The sequence below is a fragment of the Anser cygnoides genome, chromosome 1 (assembly GCF_040182565.1).
Source record: "Anser cygnoides isolate HZ-2024a breed goose chromosome 1, Taihu_goose_T2T_genome, whole genome shotgun sequence".
NCBI lineage: Eukaryota > Metazoa > Chordata > Aves > Anseriformes > Anatidae > Anser > Anser cygnoides.
The window spans coordinates 142,068,647-142,088,886 of record NC_089873.1 but is presented as its reverse complement, the minus strand read 5'-3'; the positions used below and the strand labels follow the sequence as shown (position 1 = coordinate 142,088,886).

At 47.5% G+C, this 20,240-nt stretch overlaps 1 protein-coding gene across 7 annotated transcripts in view; it reads left to right on the top strand.

Annotated features, from left to right (window-relative positions):
• Window positions 1-20,240, top strand: part of CRACDL (CRACD like) — a 66,200-nt gene continuing 45,960 nt past the window's right edge. The window contains exons 1-2 of one of the 7 annotated variants that reach the window (XM_048048127.2): window positions 115-153; window positions 1,376-1,470. In XM_048048127.2, coding sequence (XP_047904084.2) covers window positions 1,466-1,470 — 5 coding nt within the window. In that variant the 5' untranslated portion in view covers window positions 115-153; window positions 1,376-1,465. Of the gene's footprint in view, window positions 154-251; window positions 1,471-9,552; window positions 12,065-20,240 lie in introns of those variants that run through there. The other 6 variants (XM_048048128.2, XM_013180731.3, XM_013180724.3 and 3 more) reach the window with 6 other exon arrangements.

Genomic DNA, 20,240 nt, shown 5'->3' with positions numbered 1-20,240 from the left:
GCAGGTGGCCGCAGGTCGGCGGCTCCGGCGCGGAGCCCTCGGAGCGGCCGCTAACGCCTCGCTCGCTCCCCGGGGCCGCCCGCGGGCACCGCTCCCTGCCGCCCGTGTCCCCCCCTCCTCGGGCTGCGGCCTCGCTCCTCCAGCCGGCCCCAGGTGAGTGAAAGCCGCTCCCCGCGGAGCCTCCGGCCCCCAGAGGGGAGGCAGCGGCACCGGAGGGGGCGAGGGAAGGGCCCGACCCCTCGGGGCTGCCGCCGGGACCCCCCCGCCTCAGCACCCCCCGGCCGCCATTTCGCGGCTGGCAGGGGGTGAGGGCGCTGGAGGCCGCCCGGGCTGGCACCGCCGCCGGCTTAACGCGGCTTAAGCGCCCCGGGCTGGCTCGCAGGGGTGCGGAGAGGCGGCTGCTTCCCCCTCGCTGCTCAAACTGCTCCTAAACTGCCGGGCCGGCTTTGTAAGGTCGCTGCTGCGTGGTCTGAAGTTAGCCGAAATGCTGGGGCTTCTCCCTGGTGCGCCATGGACGTGGACTGGTGCTGCTCGCCTGTGTTAACAAACTTCCTAACGCGTTAACTTGTGTTAAGAGACTTAACTCGTTAACTTGCGTTAACAAACTTCCAGGTATCTCCCCTGCTATGTGGGAGTCTTCACGTTTTAAGAGATTGATGTGGGGACTGAAGGCTCCATCCCACCAGCTTTGCCATACAATTAACTTATCCTCAATACCAATATAAACTCTAATTGTTAGCATATTTCCACTCCTCTTACAAATCTACGTTTTTTCTATAACTCGTTTAATTCCGTTTACCTTCACCAGACTCACGCTCACTGTAGGCTTTGTGTACATCTAACTACCAAGGCAATACGAATGCCAGCTAGAAGCGTGCACTGGACTGCACCTCACATCATTTATCTGAAAGTAAATTGTTATTCCAGGTTGACACACACACGAGATCTTCCAGAAGTTTTTCCTCTTCTTCTGTTTTTCCCCTATAAATCTAACATACCATAATTAGCTCCCATAAATCTTTCTTCAGCTGGAAGTCAGCGCCGTGTATTCTCCTCTATTTGTCATCATTAAAAAGCTCGTTTGCTTTATCACTCGCATGTCATTAGCCTCCCAAAATAGTAACCATGCATCAAAGCCCGTTTGATGCTGATACGGGGCCGTATATCATTTCTGCCTTGGAGTAATTTCTCGTTCTTTGTACCGCCATGGCAGTAACACCAGGCTGGGGCACCAGCCCTCTGCGGTGCAACACGATGCGGATTGTTTTTATGTAAATCTTAAGTGGGAGCGAGCTCTCATCAGCAGTTTCTACAGGGCAAAGATTAGATTACGGAAGGCAAAAACATAACGTTATTACTGGCGCTTGCCTTCTAGCTCTTTAATCATTGAAGGAAGGCAGGTTGGTGAGAGGAGTTGGCTGATCATTAAAGGCAAGGGAGCAGGTGCGCCTGGCTCGATCCGCTGATGAGGTAGGAACTTTCCGTGGTTGGAGCGAGGGGTAATTAATTTGCCTATCTATAGACGTCAGAGTTTATAGACGGTAGGCAGTCTGGTTTTGTTTTCATAATGACCTTGTGAACTTCACTTGTACTGTGTTTTTAATTAAAAGCGTTTTCTTTCGCACGAAGCGTGCCTGTGGGTGTGTAGTCTGAGCCTTCTCCTGACGTGGAAGCGCAGCCTCTGCGGTCGTGGCTGCTGCTGCTGCTGTCGGGAGTGGGGCTGTGAGTGCCCCGCAGGAGCTCTCCGGAGACCGGGGTCCTGCTGCATGCTGCCTGCAGCCGTGCCGGCATCTGGGGCTGCCTCATCTCGCAGGACACCCACAGCTGCGCCCCGAGTTCAGTGTCCGTAGTCGTGGTGGGAGAGCAGCAAGGGAGGGAAAAGAAGGAGCTTCATGGTAACACAGGCTGTTACCGAGAAGCTACAAATGTGATTAAAAAATTTAGATGTCTCAGGCAAATATTTATCGCAGTAGCAAAGCTACAATTCAGATTCAGCAGGACTAAAGCGAGCTCATCGATGTCCAATAATTTGGAGTCTCCTTCTCTGGAGATGCTCAAAACCCACCTGGGTGCCATCCTGCACAATGTGCTCTGGGTGATCCTGCTCGGCAGGGTGATGGACCAGATGATCTCCAGAGGTCCCTTCCAACCTCAACCACTCTGTGAGCCTGTGATAACAGGAGACCAGTTCTCTCTGAAAATTTAATGAAGAGATGTTGCCTCCCAGAGCATCCTCTCGCTCCACTCTTGGTGTCAGAAGTGCAGCTTGATACCAGCACAGCCAGTATCTAACTGGTACGGTGTAACCAAGCCGTGCTGTGGGCAGAAACCCTGCCAAGCACTCGTTGTGCAGAAAGCAAAGGTTTTTTTAAGTCTGTTTTCAGTGGTGTAACGTCCTGCACAGCTGGAGTACATCACTTTTCTTGCCCTCTGAGGTCCTGTTATCAGTCAAAGCACTGGCTTTGGCTCTTTAAATGTAGTATATATCCAACAATGCACAACTCACCTTCACATTTCCACGTGTCTCAGGGTGCCTTTCTGGGACTGAAGGTGCCAATGAACTGAGTGTGTTTGTTTTGTATCAACCCAAAATATTAAAGGGCATGGGTCTGAATGAACATGGGAATCTGTCTTGGGAGGCAGTAGAAGGAAGGCTGTGTGTGCCGGGATTGTAACACGCTCATGTAGAAAAAACTACTTAATTTCCCAGCTTTGTGTGCTCTGAAATAGAGTTAACAATCACAGGAGAGAGGGAAATTTATTCTTATACCAATCAAATGTAATGTGCCCATGGTATTAAATATACAGTCTTCTCCTACGGAGAGATTTGGGGTTCTGTATTATTAAAGAGCAAAGAGAGGCTACACAAAAAAGTCAGGGAAGGAGACCATTTACTTGCACATCTTGTTATGGAAATTGAATTATTCTTCTCAATTCTTCAGGTTTGGCAAGGCTGGGTCCTCTCAGTTTATGTTTTTGGATCAGCCACAAGTCCCTCCTCGTACTCCCCAGTGCCTTCTCAGGGTAGCGCCGCAGCCTCTTCACCGCCCCACGTGAAGATGACTAAGCTGTGATCTGCTCGTGCAATGCGTGTGGTGCCATAAGTCACTAGCAGAAACGTTCTTCTAATCTGGGAGCAGATTTGATTAACGTTTTGCAGGTAGATGTTGTGGATCCTCCCGAAGTGCAGCGAAGAAGGCAAGGGGGTCTTTGGCTGCTCCGAACTACGTTTAAAATGGGAGGTTTTAAAAACACATGTGAAAGAGAGCGGTGCGATCGGAGCAGTAACGCTGGAGTCATTCAATTTTTGGTGTCTGCAAAGTGTGAGCATTGTGTATTGCAAAATGGTGAGTGTAAAGTGCCTACATCTGTTCGATGAGTTACAGCGAGGGGGAGCTAAAAGCCTTGGCAGTCCAAAATGAAGCAAATGGGTCTGTCGGCACCTGGGGGAAATACGGACAGCAGTCAGGAGGGTAGCGTGAACGTATTAGTAGAGGTTTCTGCAAAAGCAATCAGCAGTGATGTTTTTAATGTTGCTGAGATTTAAATAAGCATTGTTTTGATTTCAAGGGGAACATTTTATTGCGTTCATACCTCTTGCAAGTCCAGCAACACCTGGTGGCCATACCCTCTGTGCAGCCTCAGCTGGAGCCAACGAAATTCCTCTTGGCAGTCACGGCTCATCCGGCTGTGTTTGGAGGAACTGACCCAACAGCAACTCGTCTTGGTGCCCTTCAGGCAGCAGGTGGTGCTTTGTGGAACGCGTTCGAAATGCAGCTTGGAAGCCAGCTTCACTGTGCTTGCTGGAGATGCCTTAATTTCTGTCAATTTTTGAAATAATTCGAGAGGAAAATTAAGTTGATGACTCAGGAAATGCCTGTGTCGAAACAAGTATAAGAGACCCGGTGGGATTTCTTTAGCTGTTTGTCACCATTGAATTGACTCTTGGTGACCCTGAAAGAGCCTCGTAGTGTGTATTTACTTAGGGCGTGCGGACTTCTAGCCTGTTGATGCTCAAAGAGCATGCGATAAAACTGGACACAGATTTCGTTGGTATGTCTTCCAACACATGTTGTTTCCCTCGGGAGTCTCAGGCTCGTGGTTCTCCTTGGTGTCAGCTGGTTCAGGACAGACCTTATCAGTCAGCCAAGGGAATATGTGAAGATAAGGATGGGCCAGAAACCCATGTGTACACGGTGGTCAGTATATTTGGTGGTATCCTCTACAAACGAGTCCTCTGATGGAGCCTATTGCTAAGGCAAGGCAGAAGTAGCTTTAAACAGACTCCTCTGAGAAAAATATCTTGGTAGACCAAAGTACAACCTTCTCTTTTATGGGTACACTTATGGTCTTAGGTATGATGCACAGGTCTAAATTTACAAGGGAAAGACACACTTTAGAGAGTACACGGAGTTATAAAAAGCGCTTGAGCTCTGCACTGCTAAGCGACAGTCTCCATAAACAGTTTATTATATTCTATGGATAAAAATACACAGTAGCTCCAGCTTTCTACACAGCAAAGCAGTTTATTTTCTGTGAAAGGCAATTTGTTTTGAATTACAACGAGTTTCCATTTTTTTTCCAGGAGGTAATTTTAAAGTGTACTTTGTTTTTTCATCTGTAGCACACGAAGGTACCGGGCAGGGGAGAAAAGTAGCGGTTTTATACCTTGGTATCTGGGAGTGATGAAGCGAGATGGAAAGATTACCCAGTTTGTCTTCCTTCATGCCGTTCTTTTCTTATCACATCAGCTTCAGCAACTCTGCTATTTAAGGAAGAATAGAATAACAAAAGCACATCTTCACCTCCTAATTCGCTGTCTAATACTATAGAAGCTATAAATACCCAATAACACGGAGCTTAAAGAAGTACTTAGATGCATAGATAAAATGGCACTGCCTGCTATAAAAATTAGGAAATCCGGAAATCGTACGGTAGTGATGTGCTTCCCCAAAAAGCTCAGTCTCTGAGCTTTTTGCAAGGTATTGGGGTTTGGGGCAGAAGCAGGGGCTGCACTGCATCGGCTGACCACGGGGACTTCAGTGTGGGACTGCAAAGGGGACACTGCAAAGTGCGGGGACACTGCAAAGCATCCGTGTGGCCGAGGTCTCCGCGCTTGTTGGGCTGCAAAGCGGAGAGATGCTGAATTAACATCCGTTTGCCTGCTGCCCTGCAACAAGAAGGCATGCCTTTCCACCGCGGTCTGTTATTTACTTAATAATGCGTTAGCTTTAAGAACATGTTGTACAGGAAAGCAGTGGGACAGGAGGAGGATTACTGGCACTGCTTAGCGGTACTCGCCGGTGGACAGGAATAGGGCAGCAATGAAGCAGAGGAGTAGCTGGTTTAGTCCCGCTGAAACTTTAGGTTTGGTTTCCATCTCTGTCTATTGTATTGTGGGCTGGAAGGCGTTGATCAAGTAGTGTGCTCCAGCATGCTTTCTGGTACATGGAAGTAAGCGCTCATGGAGGCTGGGTAGGCGTTCACCCCAAAATCTGCATCAGAACAGGCAATCTGGGAAGGTCTTCGGGGCTGGAAATCACAGAGGTGACGAGAGAGCGTCCCCAAAACTTTTTATTTTGCATTTCTCTTGGAGGTGGGGGGTAACCAAGGTTTGTATCAAAGGATAAACGATGCCATTTTTATAAATATAAATTAGAATCAAAGCTGTGCAGGGGTGATGTGGTCTTTGGAAAAACTATAGGTGGCAGCATCCTAATGAAATAGCTCAGTTGGTGTCTTTAGCCAAAGAGGGATCATCCTTAGTGCCTTCACCGATGCGTCGTGAACAAAGGTACAAAAAAGAGTGAATGAAAAGAGCAGATGAGAAACTTGTGGGAGCTGATCACCGGTTAAGCCAGCAGTTAAAACGGGTCGATCAATCTCCTAAATCCGTGTCCTGGGTTTTGTAAGCATGAATGAACGTGCAGGCAGGCACAGCTCCTCCTGGCTGCCTTGCCCGGTCCGTTCAGGCCAGCACCCGTAGCTGGGTTTTGCTGGTTCTGGCACAAGATCCAGGCGTGAAAAAGGAAGCGCTGTCCTCATCAGCAATTCTCTTCCAGGATTTAGAAAGGGAGCTTTTAAAGAAAGACAAGTTCGTGTGAGTGCAGGGAGGCGCGCTGAACTCCTGTAAGTGGCTCCTGGCTTCGGGGCACGGGAGGTGTGCTGAGTCCCAGGCAGCCCGATTTGTTGAGGGGAGCGCTCATGCTTTATGACAGCCAGGCATATTCCAGGTATCTTAAATCTGCTTCCAAAAATAAATGCGTACAAGTTAAATTTGGGAACAAAAATAGTCTATTTATTTTATTTCTGTCCCTCCTGCTTTCCATTAAGCCTTACGGGACCAGTGAATGTGGCATATTATCCTGGGTTGGTGCATACTATCATTTTTTCCTAGTGTGTTAATTGCTTTATAGCAGAAATGGGATTTTTTTTTTTTTCACAGAAGGAGGGGGCTTTCAGGCCCATTTGGCATGGTACAGTTTCACTTTCTGCCTTGTACAGATGTATCCCCCCCAGATCACTCAGCTGCAAGTGATGTAAGTCGTAGACTATATCTGGTTCGTGGGTTTCTTGTTCCTTACAAGCTTGCTTTATAAAATGTTGTCCAATTTACTGCTCTCCAATATTCCTATCACATATGTGCTTATCTCAAAGTTTATTTGATTCAAAATAATGGGAGCTATGGTAGACAATACACACGATTTATTTTATCTCACAGCCTAGCTCCTTTTCACATCTTTCTCGAAGTGAGATGAAAGTAGGAAGAAATTATGCTGCAGCAGACTGTGAAGTCAGCTTATCTAATTGCTGCTGAACATGTTGATGGAGAGTGCTGTGATTCTTTACTAGTTCCGTTTCTTAAATAAAGTTGGGGTGATAACTGTGGCTGGGTGTTTTATGTGGGTTGCACGGATCAGAGTTCTGGGTAACGTGCATCGAGGGAGGATGCTGGGGAAAAAGCAAAGCGTCACTGTGCAAATAATGTGTTCTTATGACTTCAATTCCCTTTTAATTACTTCCTCAAAAGCCCTTTCACGGCCTACTTAACTATTTCTGCCTTTGTTAACTGCCTCGTGCTGGCAGGTAATGCTGGAATTTCACTTTGCAGCTTCCATGACAGCTTTGCTTTTTGCTCGCAGATAGACCTGAAGCAAGACCTCGAAGCAGAATATGGAGGTGTTATTTTTTATTCATCTGGGAGAAGAGGGAGCAGGAGGGAAAGGCTTGTAGTATTATTTTTGTATCGTCTTCCATAAGCCAGCAAAATGGGTTGGAGGCATTATTCTTGGGTGCCTAGGGATTAAAAGAAGAAGTGACTCTAGGACTAGGTCTGAATATGGAAAGCTCAGAGTACGTCTGCATTACTGAACATAGATGTGCTGCATCAGTGTTGTTGCTCCGTCTGGGTTGTACCTGTGTCTCTGTTATTGTCCCCCTCTTTCCCTGCTGACGTGCCTCAGCTTTCAAGGAGAGGAAGGTTGGGTCTGAGGCTGAGAGGCAGCTGCAGAGCACCTCGGGCATGCCCCACATCTGCGTGGTTTGGGGAACTGGACACGGACGATAAACCTACACTCCCGACCAGTGCCCGGGAGCATCCCTGAGCTGGATCCTGTGTCCTGCCTGGAGCATGATCATCTGTGATCCTGGACTGCTGGGGCAGAGCTGGGCACGCTCCTGGAGGCACGCAACAGAGGGCAGGAGGTGTGGGCTGGGCTGCACCAGTCATACCATAGAAAGAGATTTTGTCATTGCCCCGAGAGGTGTCAGCAGGTGAGGGTTTCGTGATATCGGAGGGGAGGGGAAATTGCTTCTTCTATTTCAATGTGTTTTTTTAAAGCTTATTTCTATTTTCTGTGCCAGCCTGCGGTGCATTTTTGCAGCACTGTATGAATGATTTGAGTTTGATCCCGCAGTGATAGAGAGCTCTTCCCGTCAGCAGGGCAGGAGAGGTCACTCATACGTTGCTTTGAGGGGCAGTGGGAGCAAACGCCGAGCTTCCCACAGCCACAGCCGATGCTTCCCTCGACACGTCTGAGGCAGAGGTAAGGTCAGTGGGCAGCGGGGTGCTGCTGAGGGTAGCGGTTCTCTGGAACAAATTATTCAGCTTATTGCTGCCTTATTTTTTTCCCCATTAGATTATAGCCCCAACCCTAAAGATGATGTCGCGCGGTGCTGCTGTAAGCAGGAGACATTCTGGGTTTAACCAGGCTCTGTGCGCTAGTGATGGATCAGGTGAATCTGATAAATTCGTACGGCAGGACTCGTGGCTTTGGGGCTCATCGTTGAAGCCAGATTGTGCCTTATTTGCTGCTGAAGGCGTAATAGAATTGCCCATTGATTTCTCTGCAGCCAGGTCCCCCGAGGGATTTATTCACTCAGGGATTAAAATTGTTCCACGGTTGTCTGGTTTGTTTAAAACTTATCTTAAATTCTTAATTGGAGACAGCGACCTCAAAAATAGCCGAAACCTTCCATTATCCTTATGTGGAAGAAGAAGATGTACAAAAAACAATATTCTAGCCACTGAACCATTTTTATACCTCCAGTTTTATATACCCCTTGTTTCTGTTTGTCTTGAAACTCAAAAATGAGTTTATATATCTGCCTGATGAATTTGTTTGGAGTGGAAGGAAGCCAAGAATTATTTTAACAAATGTTTTAGCTTGACGCTGAATATGGAGGCTTAGTTTGCCAAGCTGGAAAAGTGAATAACGAGGCAGTTTTTGTGAGGCTTGTGCAGGGCGTGGGTCATCTTAAATGTCAGCTCCAATCTGTGTTATATTGTTATCCGTAGAGGAGCATGTACCGTGAATGAATCGACACGTTCTCCTCACCAGCTTCACGTTTCTCAGAAACAACTGATTAATTTTGAGAAACCGTGGCGCACGCTGCAGTCAGCGGAGAAGCCAAAGGAGCTTCAGAAAATCTGATCTTCTCTTTGCTGGGCAGAACTTCCCAGGTGCCTGCTTCCCCCGTGTACGTGTCCAAGGGAGGGCCGTGCTGGGTGCCGTGACGGCGCGGTGTCTGGTAAGCTGGGCTGCAAAATGCCCTGAGGGTCATTGCTGTGAAAGACTGATGGAGACCGGGACGGGAGGGGGGGCTTTTTGGCACAGCTCTTGTTGTGGCCTCGTGGTTGTGGCTCACCGGCTTCTGTGGGCAGGTTTGCTGCTGTGAATTCTTTCTGCAACTGTGAAGGATCCACGAAACTCAACCAAAAGTGGGGCTGCTGCTGCTGCTGCTGCTTCCACTTTTGCATGGGCATTTGAGAACACGGAGTAACGGGCGTGGATAAACCGTGCTTGGGCAAGTCGGGACGAGGAGCTGCTGCAAGGTCAGAATTGGGGCGGTGGCCCTGCATTCGCTGCAGTTCAGGGAAAACCAGGCAATTTTAGTAAGTTTTAGCTAACGTTAATTTCTGATGATGAAAACCAGAACAAATCCTGATGATTTAAAAACAAAAAACCACCACTTTGGGTCCGTGGATGGATCAGGATTCAACTAAGAAGAGGGAGGCTTCTCTGAGCATCACTCCTTACTTTGTTCTGCCACCAGTGAGGTGGTGCTCTGTCATTAGGCCTTGCAGGGAACTTTTCCCAGCGCCTGTTCTGGGTCTCTCATGGACTTGCTGCTGCCATTTCTGTATTGTTTTTCCTACAGGGTGTCTTCCTTCCTTCCTTCTTTCCTTCCTGCCTCTCTTCCTGCCTTCCTAGCGATCTTCAGGGACACCTCTTTTGGCCCACAGCATCAGCTGCTTCTGTAGACTTGCCATGCATCCACAGGTGATGGTTCTGCTGCTCTTCTTATCTTTTGGATGAAGAGGCTGTGTTGCATTTTACACTTGCTTTGAATTAGAGCCATTGATTCAGTAAAACTTAACTCAGTCGCGACAATAACTTGGGTTGTCAGTTCTCCACAGTTGTTTTTCAGCCTCAAATTTAACAATGGAAAGATAATGAGGAAAAAGACAGACATTTCTTTCCCAGAAGCAAGTTGAAATCATGAGCGTGTGATAATGCAGTACTGCATATCTGATATTCCACCATCTCCAGGTGGGCTTCAACCCACGGACAGGCAAAGGTCAAAGTTTTTATGGGACTTAAGGTTGGTTCTTTTCAGAGATACCAGAACCAAGGAAACGATCCGGCTCCTCTTTGACATTTGCAGTGAGTCTGTGGTATTCACAAGGATAATGCCAGCTGACCTGCTGTTTTGACGAAATTACACCCTTTCAGCTTGTTACCGTCTCTTGTACAACTCAGCACTGTTAGCACAAGCGCATGGAGTTTTATATTAGGACTCTGCTGAAGTGCTTTAAAGGAATTAAATTCTATCTGCTGGAGAGAAAAGAGGTTTCCACAACCTTTCTCATGGTGAGAGGACTTTTTAGTAAAAGCTAGTTCTGTGATCCTGATGCCAAGTGACTCCAGGAGCAAAGAAAGCTGGAACTTTTGTCATGTGTACACAAAAGATTTCCAGTCAGTTTTTTCAGTCTTTGCAGAGATTTTCTCTGCTACTCTTCCAAAGAGCCTGATGTAGCAAGTTTCTTAGTCAAAGAAAAATAAATAAAGGGGGTTAGCGGCAATTAGACCAGAACCTTTAAGTCTAATTCTGTGATTTTTATTCATGTTGCTTTAAGTATCTGGTTTAGTAACCAGCTTAGCTGCATTGCACTCTTTATTGTGAATGAAAGCTGCTGGCTTTAGCGCAGTCACTGCCCCAATTTGGGTTATAACAGGACCGTGTGTGCAGATAGGCGCGTCTCAGGGTGAGCCTTCCTGCTGGACTCCTGGGGACTTTGGACCGGAGCGGTTCAGGCTTCAGCCCTGTAGTTGGTAATTGAGCAGTGATGGAGCTGTGAGGCCTCGAGGCCTGGAGAGAACAAAATGACCACGGAGGCGATAGCTTCCCGTAGGGGCTTCCTGGCTTCATCTCCACAAAAAGAACTTGCAAATTCTTATGAAAAGTATTTCGCTGTTTTTCCGGTCACACCTACAGCAGTAAATTTTGTCAGCTCTATCTCCACAATGTAACGACTCATTTCCTATTAGCTTTTCTTATCAGACTAATTGGTACTGCAATAGCCTGTTTCCAAAAAGTGATGCAAAACAAAACTGACCAACATACAGATTAGTTAGTTTTCATTGTAGTATTTATAAATGACTACACCGTTTCATTTTTTTCTGTCCACTCTTCAGGATTGAATTAGGCTGGAATTTACAAAAGCACACTCAGCATCATCCTAACTCTGTTTGCTTTGGTATCGAATTTGGACTAAAGCTGAGAGCTCGTATTAGCTCAGCCCAAGAGTTTGCTATGGAGTCATTGCATCATCTTATATTCCACAATGGGTTTGTACAGCGTGTAGTGACCTGGAGGCAGTATTGGCTTTAATAGGCCAGGATAAGGAAGCAGAAGATATTTGCTGGTGTAGGAGAGAGGAAAAAAATTACATTTTCCTACCTACATTTGAAGATTCTTCATTAAAATGAGCTTCAGATTTCTGCTTAGGAATAGCAGGACTGTTAAATACCAGCAGAACAACACTTCGGTTTTAAAACATTTTAATTAATTACGTTGGATGTGGATTGTCTGATAGCGTGCTCTGGCCAGCGTCAGAACGTCCTGACCACCTTGTACAAACTGCTTGAGAAGCCCACAGTTTACTTTGCTGAGTCAAAGTGTAAGTCTGAGTGTGTCAGAACCGAGGCTCACTGTGCAGCCACAACCTGCCTCTTGCATGTGGAGTCAGCTTCGACACAGCTACAAGCAGCTGAGTGTGTAGAAGGAAATTAATACAGGTACTGCTATTATTTCAAATCTGGTAAGATCACTGGCTGACAGTGAAAGCCAGAATGGGAGTTAATCAAGAAATGAAAACACAGCGTGCTGCATAAATCAATGCTCATTTCATGTAGCTGGAGAAGTGGTGGTGCAAATAGTTGACATACAACTGTCAACTGTAAGTTGTAACTGTCAACAATTGTAAGACTTCCAAAACCAACTAGGAGAGCAAACTGCCTTTTTTCCTGAGCTTATATGTCCTTGGAGAAATAAAAGATAGGTAAGTCGCATTTTCTTAAAAATATTGTAGAATTTAAAAGATTTGTTTCAGATCAGCAAACTATTCCTATTCTGCTCTGCTGCGTGATTATCAAATCATACAGTATTTATTAAAAAACTGTGCCCAACTTGTTTTAGAACAGACTATTAAAATATATCCTGCAGATAGTATTAGAAACAGAAGATACGTTTAAAAAGGAGAAGGAACTTTTCCACTCCTATTTTGGTGTTTGGATGGCTTTTGGGGTATGTTGAGGTTTTATTGCCTCTGCTTTCTCTCACTCCCCTTTTCTTCTTGATGTTGCTGTTTCTTGCCTCTACAAAGCCCAGGGAAAGCCTGCACCAGGAGTGAGCCAGAGAAATGGACCACATGCAGAGGGCTGTCAGGCTCACGCATGGAATAAACTGAAATCCATGCGAGGGGCAGGAGTATAAGGAGAGCAGGTTGTTAACAGTAACCATATTGGTATTATTTTTGCATCCTACTCCTTCAGAGGGTACGTGCAGGGCACACCATGCCTGTTTCTTTCATCTTGCCTGGCAGCTCAGCACACGGGTACCCAGCAGCCAGCACACTCCGTGTCAGCCACGGCATTGCGCTGATGCCATCTGGAAGGAAAAGGAGAGAGACGGTGCTTCTGCCAGGGTCCTTTGGGGTGTGCAGCAGAGGGGGAGCTCGAGGGGGTGCCCTCTGGACCGTCAGGGCAGTGCAGCTCTGAGGCAGATGCAGCAGGAGGCTGGTATTGCTTGTAGAGATCCCAGTTATATCATTGCTTGTGCAATAGCTCATTCTTTTGCTGGATGCTGTCCTTAGCCAGTCAAGGAAGCCAGTCAATTACGAGTAATTACAACACACTAAAGATTGAGATTTGACAATCTAGAGTGGATGCAGTTACATGGTCATAAATGTGCTCAGAACATACTTATCATCACAAAGAGAAATGAGCCACACTGGTACTTCATACCTGAATGCTGAATAGCTGCGTAGCAGCCCATTGTTCCTTTTTTTTTTTTTTTCTTTTTTTGAGGCTTACACGCCTCAACCAACAGGTGTCTGGCTTGTGTGCTGCGCTGCAACGTGCATATTATAATGGGTTGTCTGCAGCGTGACGGGGTGTGTTCGCACCAGTTCAGCCAAGGTGGAACAGGAGCTGAGGACAGGCAGAGACATGGACCAGAGAGCAGGCTTGCCAAGCCCCCTGGGGAGTGAAGGAGCTGACAAACCCACATTGTTCTTTTTCTGCGTTTCTTTTGTTACCCGGGAGTGGGCATGGCCCCAGCCTAAATAATCTCACTGTATAAAGTGAAAGCTATTTAGCCCTAATGAAAAGGGGAAAGGAATAAAGCTCCTTTGTTCCCCCATCTCGTCACTCCTTTCCCCAAGAGATCCTCTCTTAGTTACCATGGATATGCAGGCTGGTGGTACAGTCTTGTCCTTTATGCAGTACACCTACTAACATCTGTACCAGAGCAGCTTTCAAATATAGGCCTGCCTTGTGCTATATCTGGCACTGATTTATGCATTTCTGTGACACATTATTTTTGGCTGGTTGTTCCACCTTCTTGAAGCAGATGTAACATTTCATAATTTGTCACTGAGTTCTCATCCCTCCATTCATAACGATGACAAGCAGAAACCCGATTGTTGCAAACCACGAACGTGAAGTTCATAAAGCAGCTGGGGAACTTTAAGGAATCAGTTTCTCAGCGCCACTCCCTTGAACACGAGGCGTATGAAATATCAGGTTGCATTAAGGCCTGGAGTAGGCGGGTCAGTGCAATACAATTGAGGAGTAAAGGAATTTGCATTGCTAAAGGATTTATACATCTTGTTCTTCAGCTGTGCTCTGGTCTAATTGTGCTTGATTTGGCACTCACTGAGTAATTAGGGAATCTTCCCTTTGGCTTCAAGGGACGTTGGATCAAGGCTGCTGAGACCGAGAACACTGAACAGCTGGGATATGTTCATGAGTTTCCTAACTGAGGTTGGAAGCTCTGGTAAACTAGCACCAGCTCTGTAGTATCAGCATTGATCTGAATGTTAAGAGATCTAGGCTGTGCAGCCCTAGCGCTGTTCCCACTTACTTCCCTATGTGATCCAAAACTGAGAGCCAGCAGGCTATTTGGATGTTGTCTGTGCCACCAAAATACACAGGAGAAACAGAAAAAGACAAGTGTCTTCGCAAATTAAAGAATACAGTGAAACGTTGAAATAAGAGCTCTCACTTTTGCATAAACAATTGGGCTCTTGTGGTATTCAAGAATGAAATGAATATTTTTTTTTCATGGAATGAATGTGTTTTCTGTCCTGAAATACCTTTAAGAGAGAGCAACAATAATAATGAGAGGATTAGAAAATGTCTTTGTTTAGTGTTGCTGTGCCTATGATTTGTCCAGAGCCATGCAAGATCTTCTCCAATATGAATAGCACCAAGCTTTTTACTGCTCTTATTATTTAATTGTATTCTCATGGCATTCAAAGGGCTCAACCAGCACAAGAAGCTGTTGTGCTTGGAGCTGTGTGAACACTCCAGAGAGTCTTCTCTAAAAAATCTGAGAATCATTTAGGTTGGAAAAGACCTCTAAGGTCATCTGGTCCAACCTTTGTCCTAGCACTGCCAAGTCTGCCACTAAACCATGTCCCTGAGCACCACATCTGCACGTTTCTTTAATACCTGAAGGGATGGTGACTCAACCACTTCCCTGGGCAGCCTGTTCCAATGCCTCACAACCCTTTCAGTGAAGAAATTTTCCTCATATCCAGCCTAAACCTCTCCTGGTGCAACTTGAGGCCATTTCTTCTTGTCCAATCACTTGGTGCTTGGGAGATCCCTACCTCACTACAGCCTCCTTTCAGGTAGTTGCGGAGCACAAGAAGGTCTCCCCTGAGCCTCCTCTTCTCCAGACCAAACAACCCCAGCTCCCTCAGCCGCTCCGCACAGGACTTGTGCTCCAGGCCCTTCACCAGCTTCGTAGCCCTTCTCTGGACATGCTCCAGGGCCTCGATGTCCTTCTTCTGGTGAGGGGCCCAAAACCGAACACAGTACTCGAGGTGCGGCCTCACCAGGGCCGAGTACGGGGGGACACCCCCTGGTCCTGCTATTTCTGATACAAGCCAGGATGCTGTTGGCCTTCTTGGCCACCTGGGCACACTGCCGGCTCACATTCAGCCGGCTACCGACCAACACCCCCAGGTCCCTTTCCACCAGGCAGCTTTCCAGCCACTCTTTCCCCAGCCTGTAGTGCTGCATGGGGTTGTTGTGCCCCAAGTGCAGGACCCGGCCCGTAGCATTGTGGTACCTCATACAGTTGGTCTTGGCCCCATTGGTCCAGCCTATTCAGAGCCCTCTGCAGGGCCTTCCTACCCTCAAGCAGATCAACGTTCATGCCTAACTTGGTGTTGCCTGCAAGCTTACTGAGGGTGCCCTTGATCCCCTCATCCAGATCATTGATAAGATATTGAAGAGAAGTGGCCCCAGTACTGAGCCCTGGGGGACACAGGTTTTTTGCCCAACAAAGCGTGTGCCCATCCAAGCCGTGAGCAGCCAGTTTCCCCAGGAGCATGTTGAGTTTAAACTAGCAAGATGGGTAAAACATGCACATTCAGGCAGCTCAGGAACATCTCGCCATTAAACGTTTAGGTAGGTTGATAGCAAGACCGTTTGGCACCTTTTCCTTCCTCCTGCCTCCATGCTTCCTCTGTCCTCTTCCTCGTGCCCTTTCCAGGCAGCTGCTGGTGGTGTTTTGCAGCCTGGGCAGCGGTCACTTGCCTTTCCCTGGGCAGAGTGCTGCCCAGCTGGGTGCCATGCAGGGTGCATGTGTGGCACCCATATCCACATGAATTATTTCCCCTCAATCCCTCTACCTTGTAACTGAAGAGAGGAAGACGGTTCCCGGAGCCTCTGAAAAAATGATGCAGAGGAGCTAAGTAAAGGTTTTTCCATGCAGCATTTGTTTCTCTTGGAAGTGTGCATGCAATTCTCTGCCGTTAGCTGATGCACAATATCATAGCTTTTCTTCGTACAAGGCCACATGATGCCAACAGCTGGGGCTGGAAATCCTCCATCCAAGCCACAGCCACTCCGCAGTCCACTTCCCACCCCTGAGGCAACATGCTTCAGGTCACCTCGGTACCTGTCTTTCTTGGCTTTGTGCTCTGTTCCCTCTTAAAACTTTTATATATAGCTCTCAAAGGCAGAAGGAGAAAATTCCTGTTGGTCAAGCGCAGCCTTATCCAGACCTTCCTGTCTGCCTGCCTTTCTATTTTGGATGCCAAGTCAACAGCAAGAAAGAATCGATGCTGTGAGATTGAAAAGCAAGTGTATCATTTAGCTGCCTGGACCAGCAGATGGCAAGTGTAGAGGAAAAAATCAATCTAAGAGCCAATCTAGGGACTAGACATTAAATAAAGCCATCTGGCAATGTATGAGGGGAAAGGAGAAGATGAGACCAAGGGCTGCTTTAAATACCTGCTCACAACAGAGATGAGGTTGCTGGGAATTCATGTCATGGCAGAGCAGATCTTGACCCCGTAGGAAGTTCTGTGAAGTATTAAAAGCTTTGGCAGGGCTTAGGACTTAAACGTAAGGCACCAAATTGCCAAGCAGACAAAGCCTAAGAGGTAGCAGCGTTTCTGTCTTTGTAAGAGCACAGTGGTACTCCGTGTTGAAGAGTAAATACAGCTCTGCTTACCCCTCTGCGGGTCTGAGAAGATGACACACAGGAATCTGTCTCATAGAAGAGGACTAAGAAGACAAGCAGGGAGTAAGCAAAGAGGGCAGCCTGGTATATTCCTAATTCTGAAAGTTCACAGATTCACAGATTTTTCTAGGTTGGAAGAGACCTCAAGATCATCGAGTCCAACCTCCGACCTAACACTAAGTACTCCACTAAACCATGTCCCTAAGCTCTACATCTAAACGTCTTTTAAAGACCTCCAGGGATGGTGACTCCACCACCTCCCTGGGCAGCCCGTTCCAATGCTTAATAACCCTTTCGGTAAAGAAGTACTTCCTAACATCCAACCTAAAACTCCCCTGTCGCAACTTTAGCCCATTCCCCCTCGTCCTGTCACCAGGCACGTGGGAGAATAGACCAACCCCCACCTCTCTACAGCCTCCTTTCAGGTAACTGTAGAGAGCGATGAGGTCGCCCCTGAGCCTCCTCTTCTCCAGGCTGAACAAGCCCAGCTCCCTCAGCCGCTCCTCGTAAGACTTGTTCTCCAGACCCCTCACAAGCTTGGTCGCCCTTCTCTGGACTCGCTCGAGCACGTCCATGTCCTTCCTGTAGCGAGGGGCCCAAAACTGAACACAGTACTCGAGGTGCGGCCTCACCAGAGCCGAGTACAGGGGCACAATCACTTCCCTCGACCTGCTGGCCACACTGCTTCTTATACAGGCCAGGATGCCGTTGGCCTTCTTGGCCACCTGGGCACACTGCTGGCTCATATTCAGCCAACTATCCACCAATACTCCCAGGTCCTTCTCGGCCAGGCAGCTTTCCAGCCACTCATCTCCCAGCCTGTAGCTCTGCTTGGGGTTGTTGCAGCCCAGGTGCAGGACCCGGCACTTGGCCTTGTTGAACTTCATACAGCTGACCTCAGCCCATCGCTCCAGCCTATCCAGATCCTCCTGCAGAGCCTTCCTGCCCTCGAGCAGATCGACACACGCACTTAGCTTGGTGTCATCTGCAAACTTACTGAGGGTGCACTGGACGCCCTCATCCAGATCATCGATAAAGATATTAAAGAGGACCGGCCCCAGTACCGAGCCCTGGGGGACACCACTAGTGACCGGCCTCCAACCAGATTTGACTCCATTCACCACAACTCTCTGGGCCCGGCCATCCAGCCAGTTTCTAACCCAGCGAAGCGTACGCCAGTCCAAGCCCCGAGCAGCCAGTTTCTTGAGGAGAATGTTGTGGGGAACGGTGTCAAAAGCCTTACTGAGGTCAAGGTAGACCACGTCCACAGCCTTTCCCTCATCCACCAAGCGCGTCACTTGGTCATAGAAGGAGATCAGGTTCGTCAAGCAGGACCTGCCTTTCATAAACCCATGCTGACTGGGCCTGATCGCCTGCTTGCCCTGCAAGTGCCGCGTGATGACCCTCAAGATAATCTGCTCCATGAGCTTCCCCGGCACTGAGGTCAAACTGACAGGCCTATAGTTCCCCGGGTCTGCCCTGCGGCCCTTCTTATAGATAGGCGTCACATTGGCTAGCCGCCAGTCAACCGGGACCTCCCCCGATAGCCAGGACTGCCGATAAATGATGGAAAGCGGCTCGGCCAGCTCCTCCGCCAGTTCTCTCAGTACCCTCGGGTGGATCCCATCCGGCCCCATCGACTTGCGCACATCCAAGCTCCGTAGCAGGTCGCCAACCATTTCCTCATGGATAGCGAAGGCCACATCCAGCTCCCCATCCCCTTCCACCAGCTCAGGGCACTGGGTGTCCGGAGAACAACCGGTATTGCCGCTAAAGACTGAGGCAAAGGCGGCATTAAGCACCTCAGCCTTTTCCTCATCCTTAGTAACTAGGTTTCCCCTCGCATCCAGTAAAGGATGGAGATTCTCCCTAGTCCTCCGTTTCGCGTTGATGTATTTGTAAAAGGATTTTTTGTTGTCTTTAACGGCAGTAGCCAGGTTGAGCTCCAGATGAGCTTTGGCCTTTCTAATTTTCTCCCTGCACAGCCTCGCTACATCCTTGTAGTCCTCCTCAGTGGCCCGCCCTTTTTTCCAAAGATTATAAACCCTCTTTTTATTTATAAGTTATTTATAAATCTGCTTTTATGCTGCTGCCATCACAGGTTGTTACTTTGCCACACTAATTCCCAGAGAAGGGAGATGCGTGTGGTTTTGCACTTAGGCTTTTAAATAAAGCTGCTGAAGAGAAGCACAACTCATTGGAAAGGGAAATGGTATTTCACGTAAGTGCCCAGCTTTTCTTTTGGAAACTTGCTTTCAGGGAATGTGATTTCAGAGCCCAGAAGTCTAGCAGATGTTATTGCAATTTCTGTTGTACGGGTCAGTGCTTTGTTTCTTTTTTATAATCTAAGTGCACACAGCTGCTAGCCTGTCTTTTACATTATAATAATTCAGTTCTGTATCTTATTCTTAAACTTATGTGTGTACTTTTTTTCTGAAAGAATGTGGAGACTGTGGCACATCCTGAAAATCCAGGTTCTCCAGTAACTGCCAGTTTTATTGGCAGACTGATTCTTCTTATTATTCCCATAAAGAGCAATTGGGGAATCATTTTACAATGAGTATTGGTCTTGTTGTCCAGGCCTGTGGCATTAAACAGAAAAAATAATACCACCACTCAGGCATCAGCTGTAGTGAAATGAAAAAAAATCAGTATCATAATGTCAGTCTTTAATGCCTCTGTTGATAGTAAGGTTCATGTACTTGATGGCATAGCAGCTATATTTTGTGCATTAACTGTCAGTTTCAGACACTTACACGGAAAATGGTTGCAACTCTCACTGAAAAAATTTCCTTCCAACTTGTCTGCATTGTTACTGATCAGTTATTGCATCTGAGAAAGTCTGCTTGTCTTTATTTTCCCTCAGTCTCCAATAACCAGACTAACAAAAGACAGTATTTCAGTCCCTCTGCTCAGATGAATAATTCATTGCCCCGCACTTTCTGTAAATGCAAACTATTTCTCTTGTAAAGGTTATTTACAAGACAGCCCCGGACACACGGACGTTTATTTGCTGCCTCCTGGCACGTCACTCTCCTCTCATTGAGAGGGAAGTAGCAGTTTATTTCTATGAAACGTTGGTTAAGGGTTTGCTCTCTGTCTCCGTGGAGTGGTGGTAGGTATCCCATAGCGGGCAGCAGGGAGCCTGGCAGGATTTCAGGGCTGGGAGGAGCAGCGCTGGCGTGGAGCCAGTGACCCTGCTCAGCTACAGTCCCTCTGCCGAGCCCACGCTGCACCCAGCCGCTGTCCTTCCCTGTCCTGCACCACGGTGCACACCAAGGTGCACCTTGATTGCCCAGCATCTTGATTTCCATGAGACTTGGCCTTTGCAGAGAGATTTGAACGGTGCAGTCATCGGTCTGTGGTTAAACTGAGGCTGTGTTGAACTGTCCATTTTTTGGAACACAAATTTTGAAACATTTTATTACAAGGTGTGCTTGACGAGGTCAGTACATTAGCATCCTTCTGTATTCATC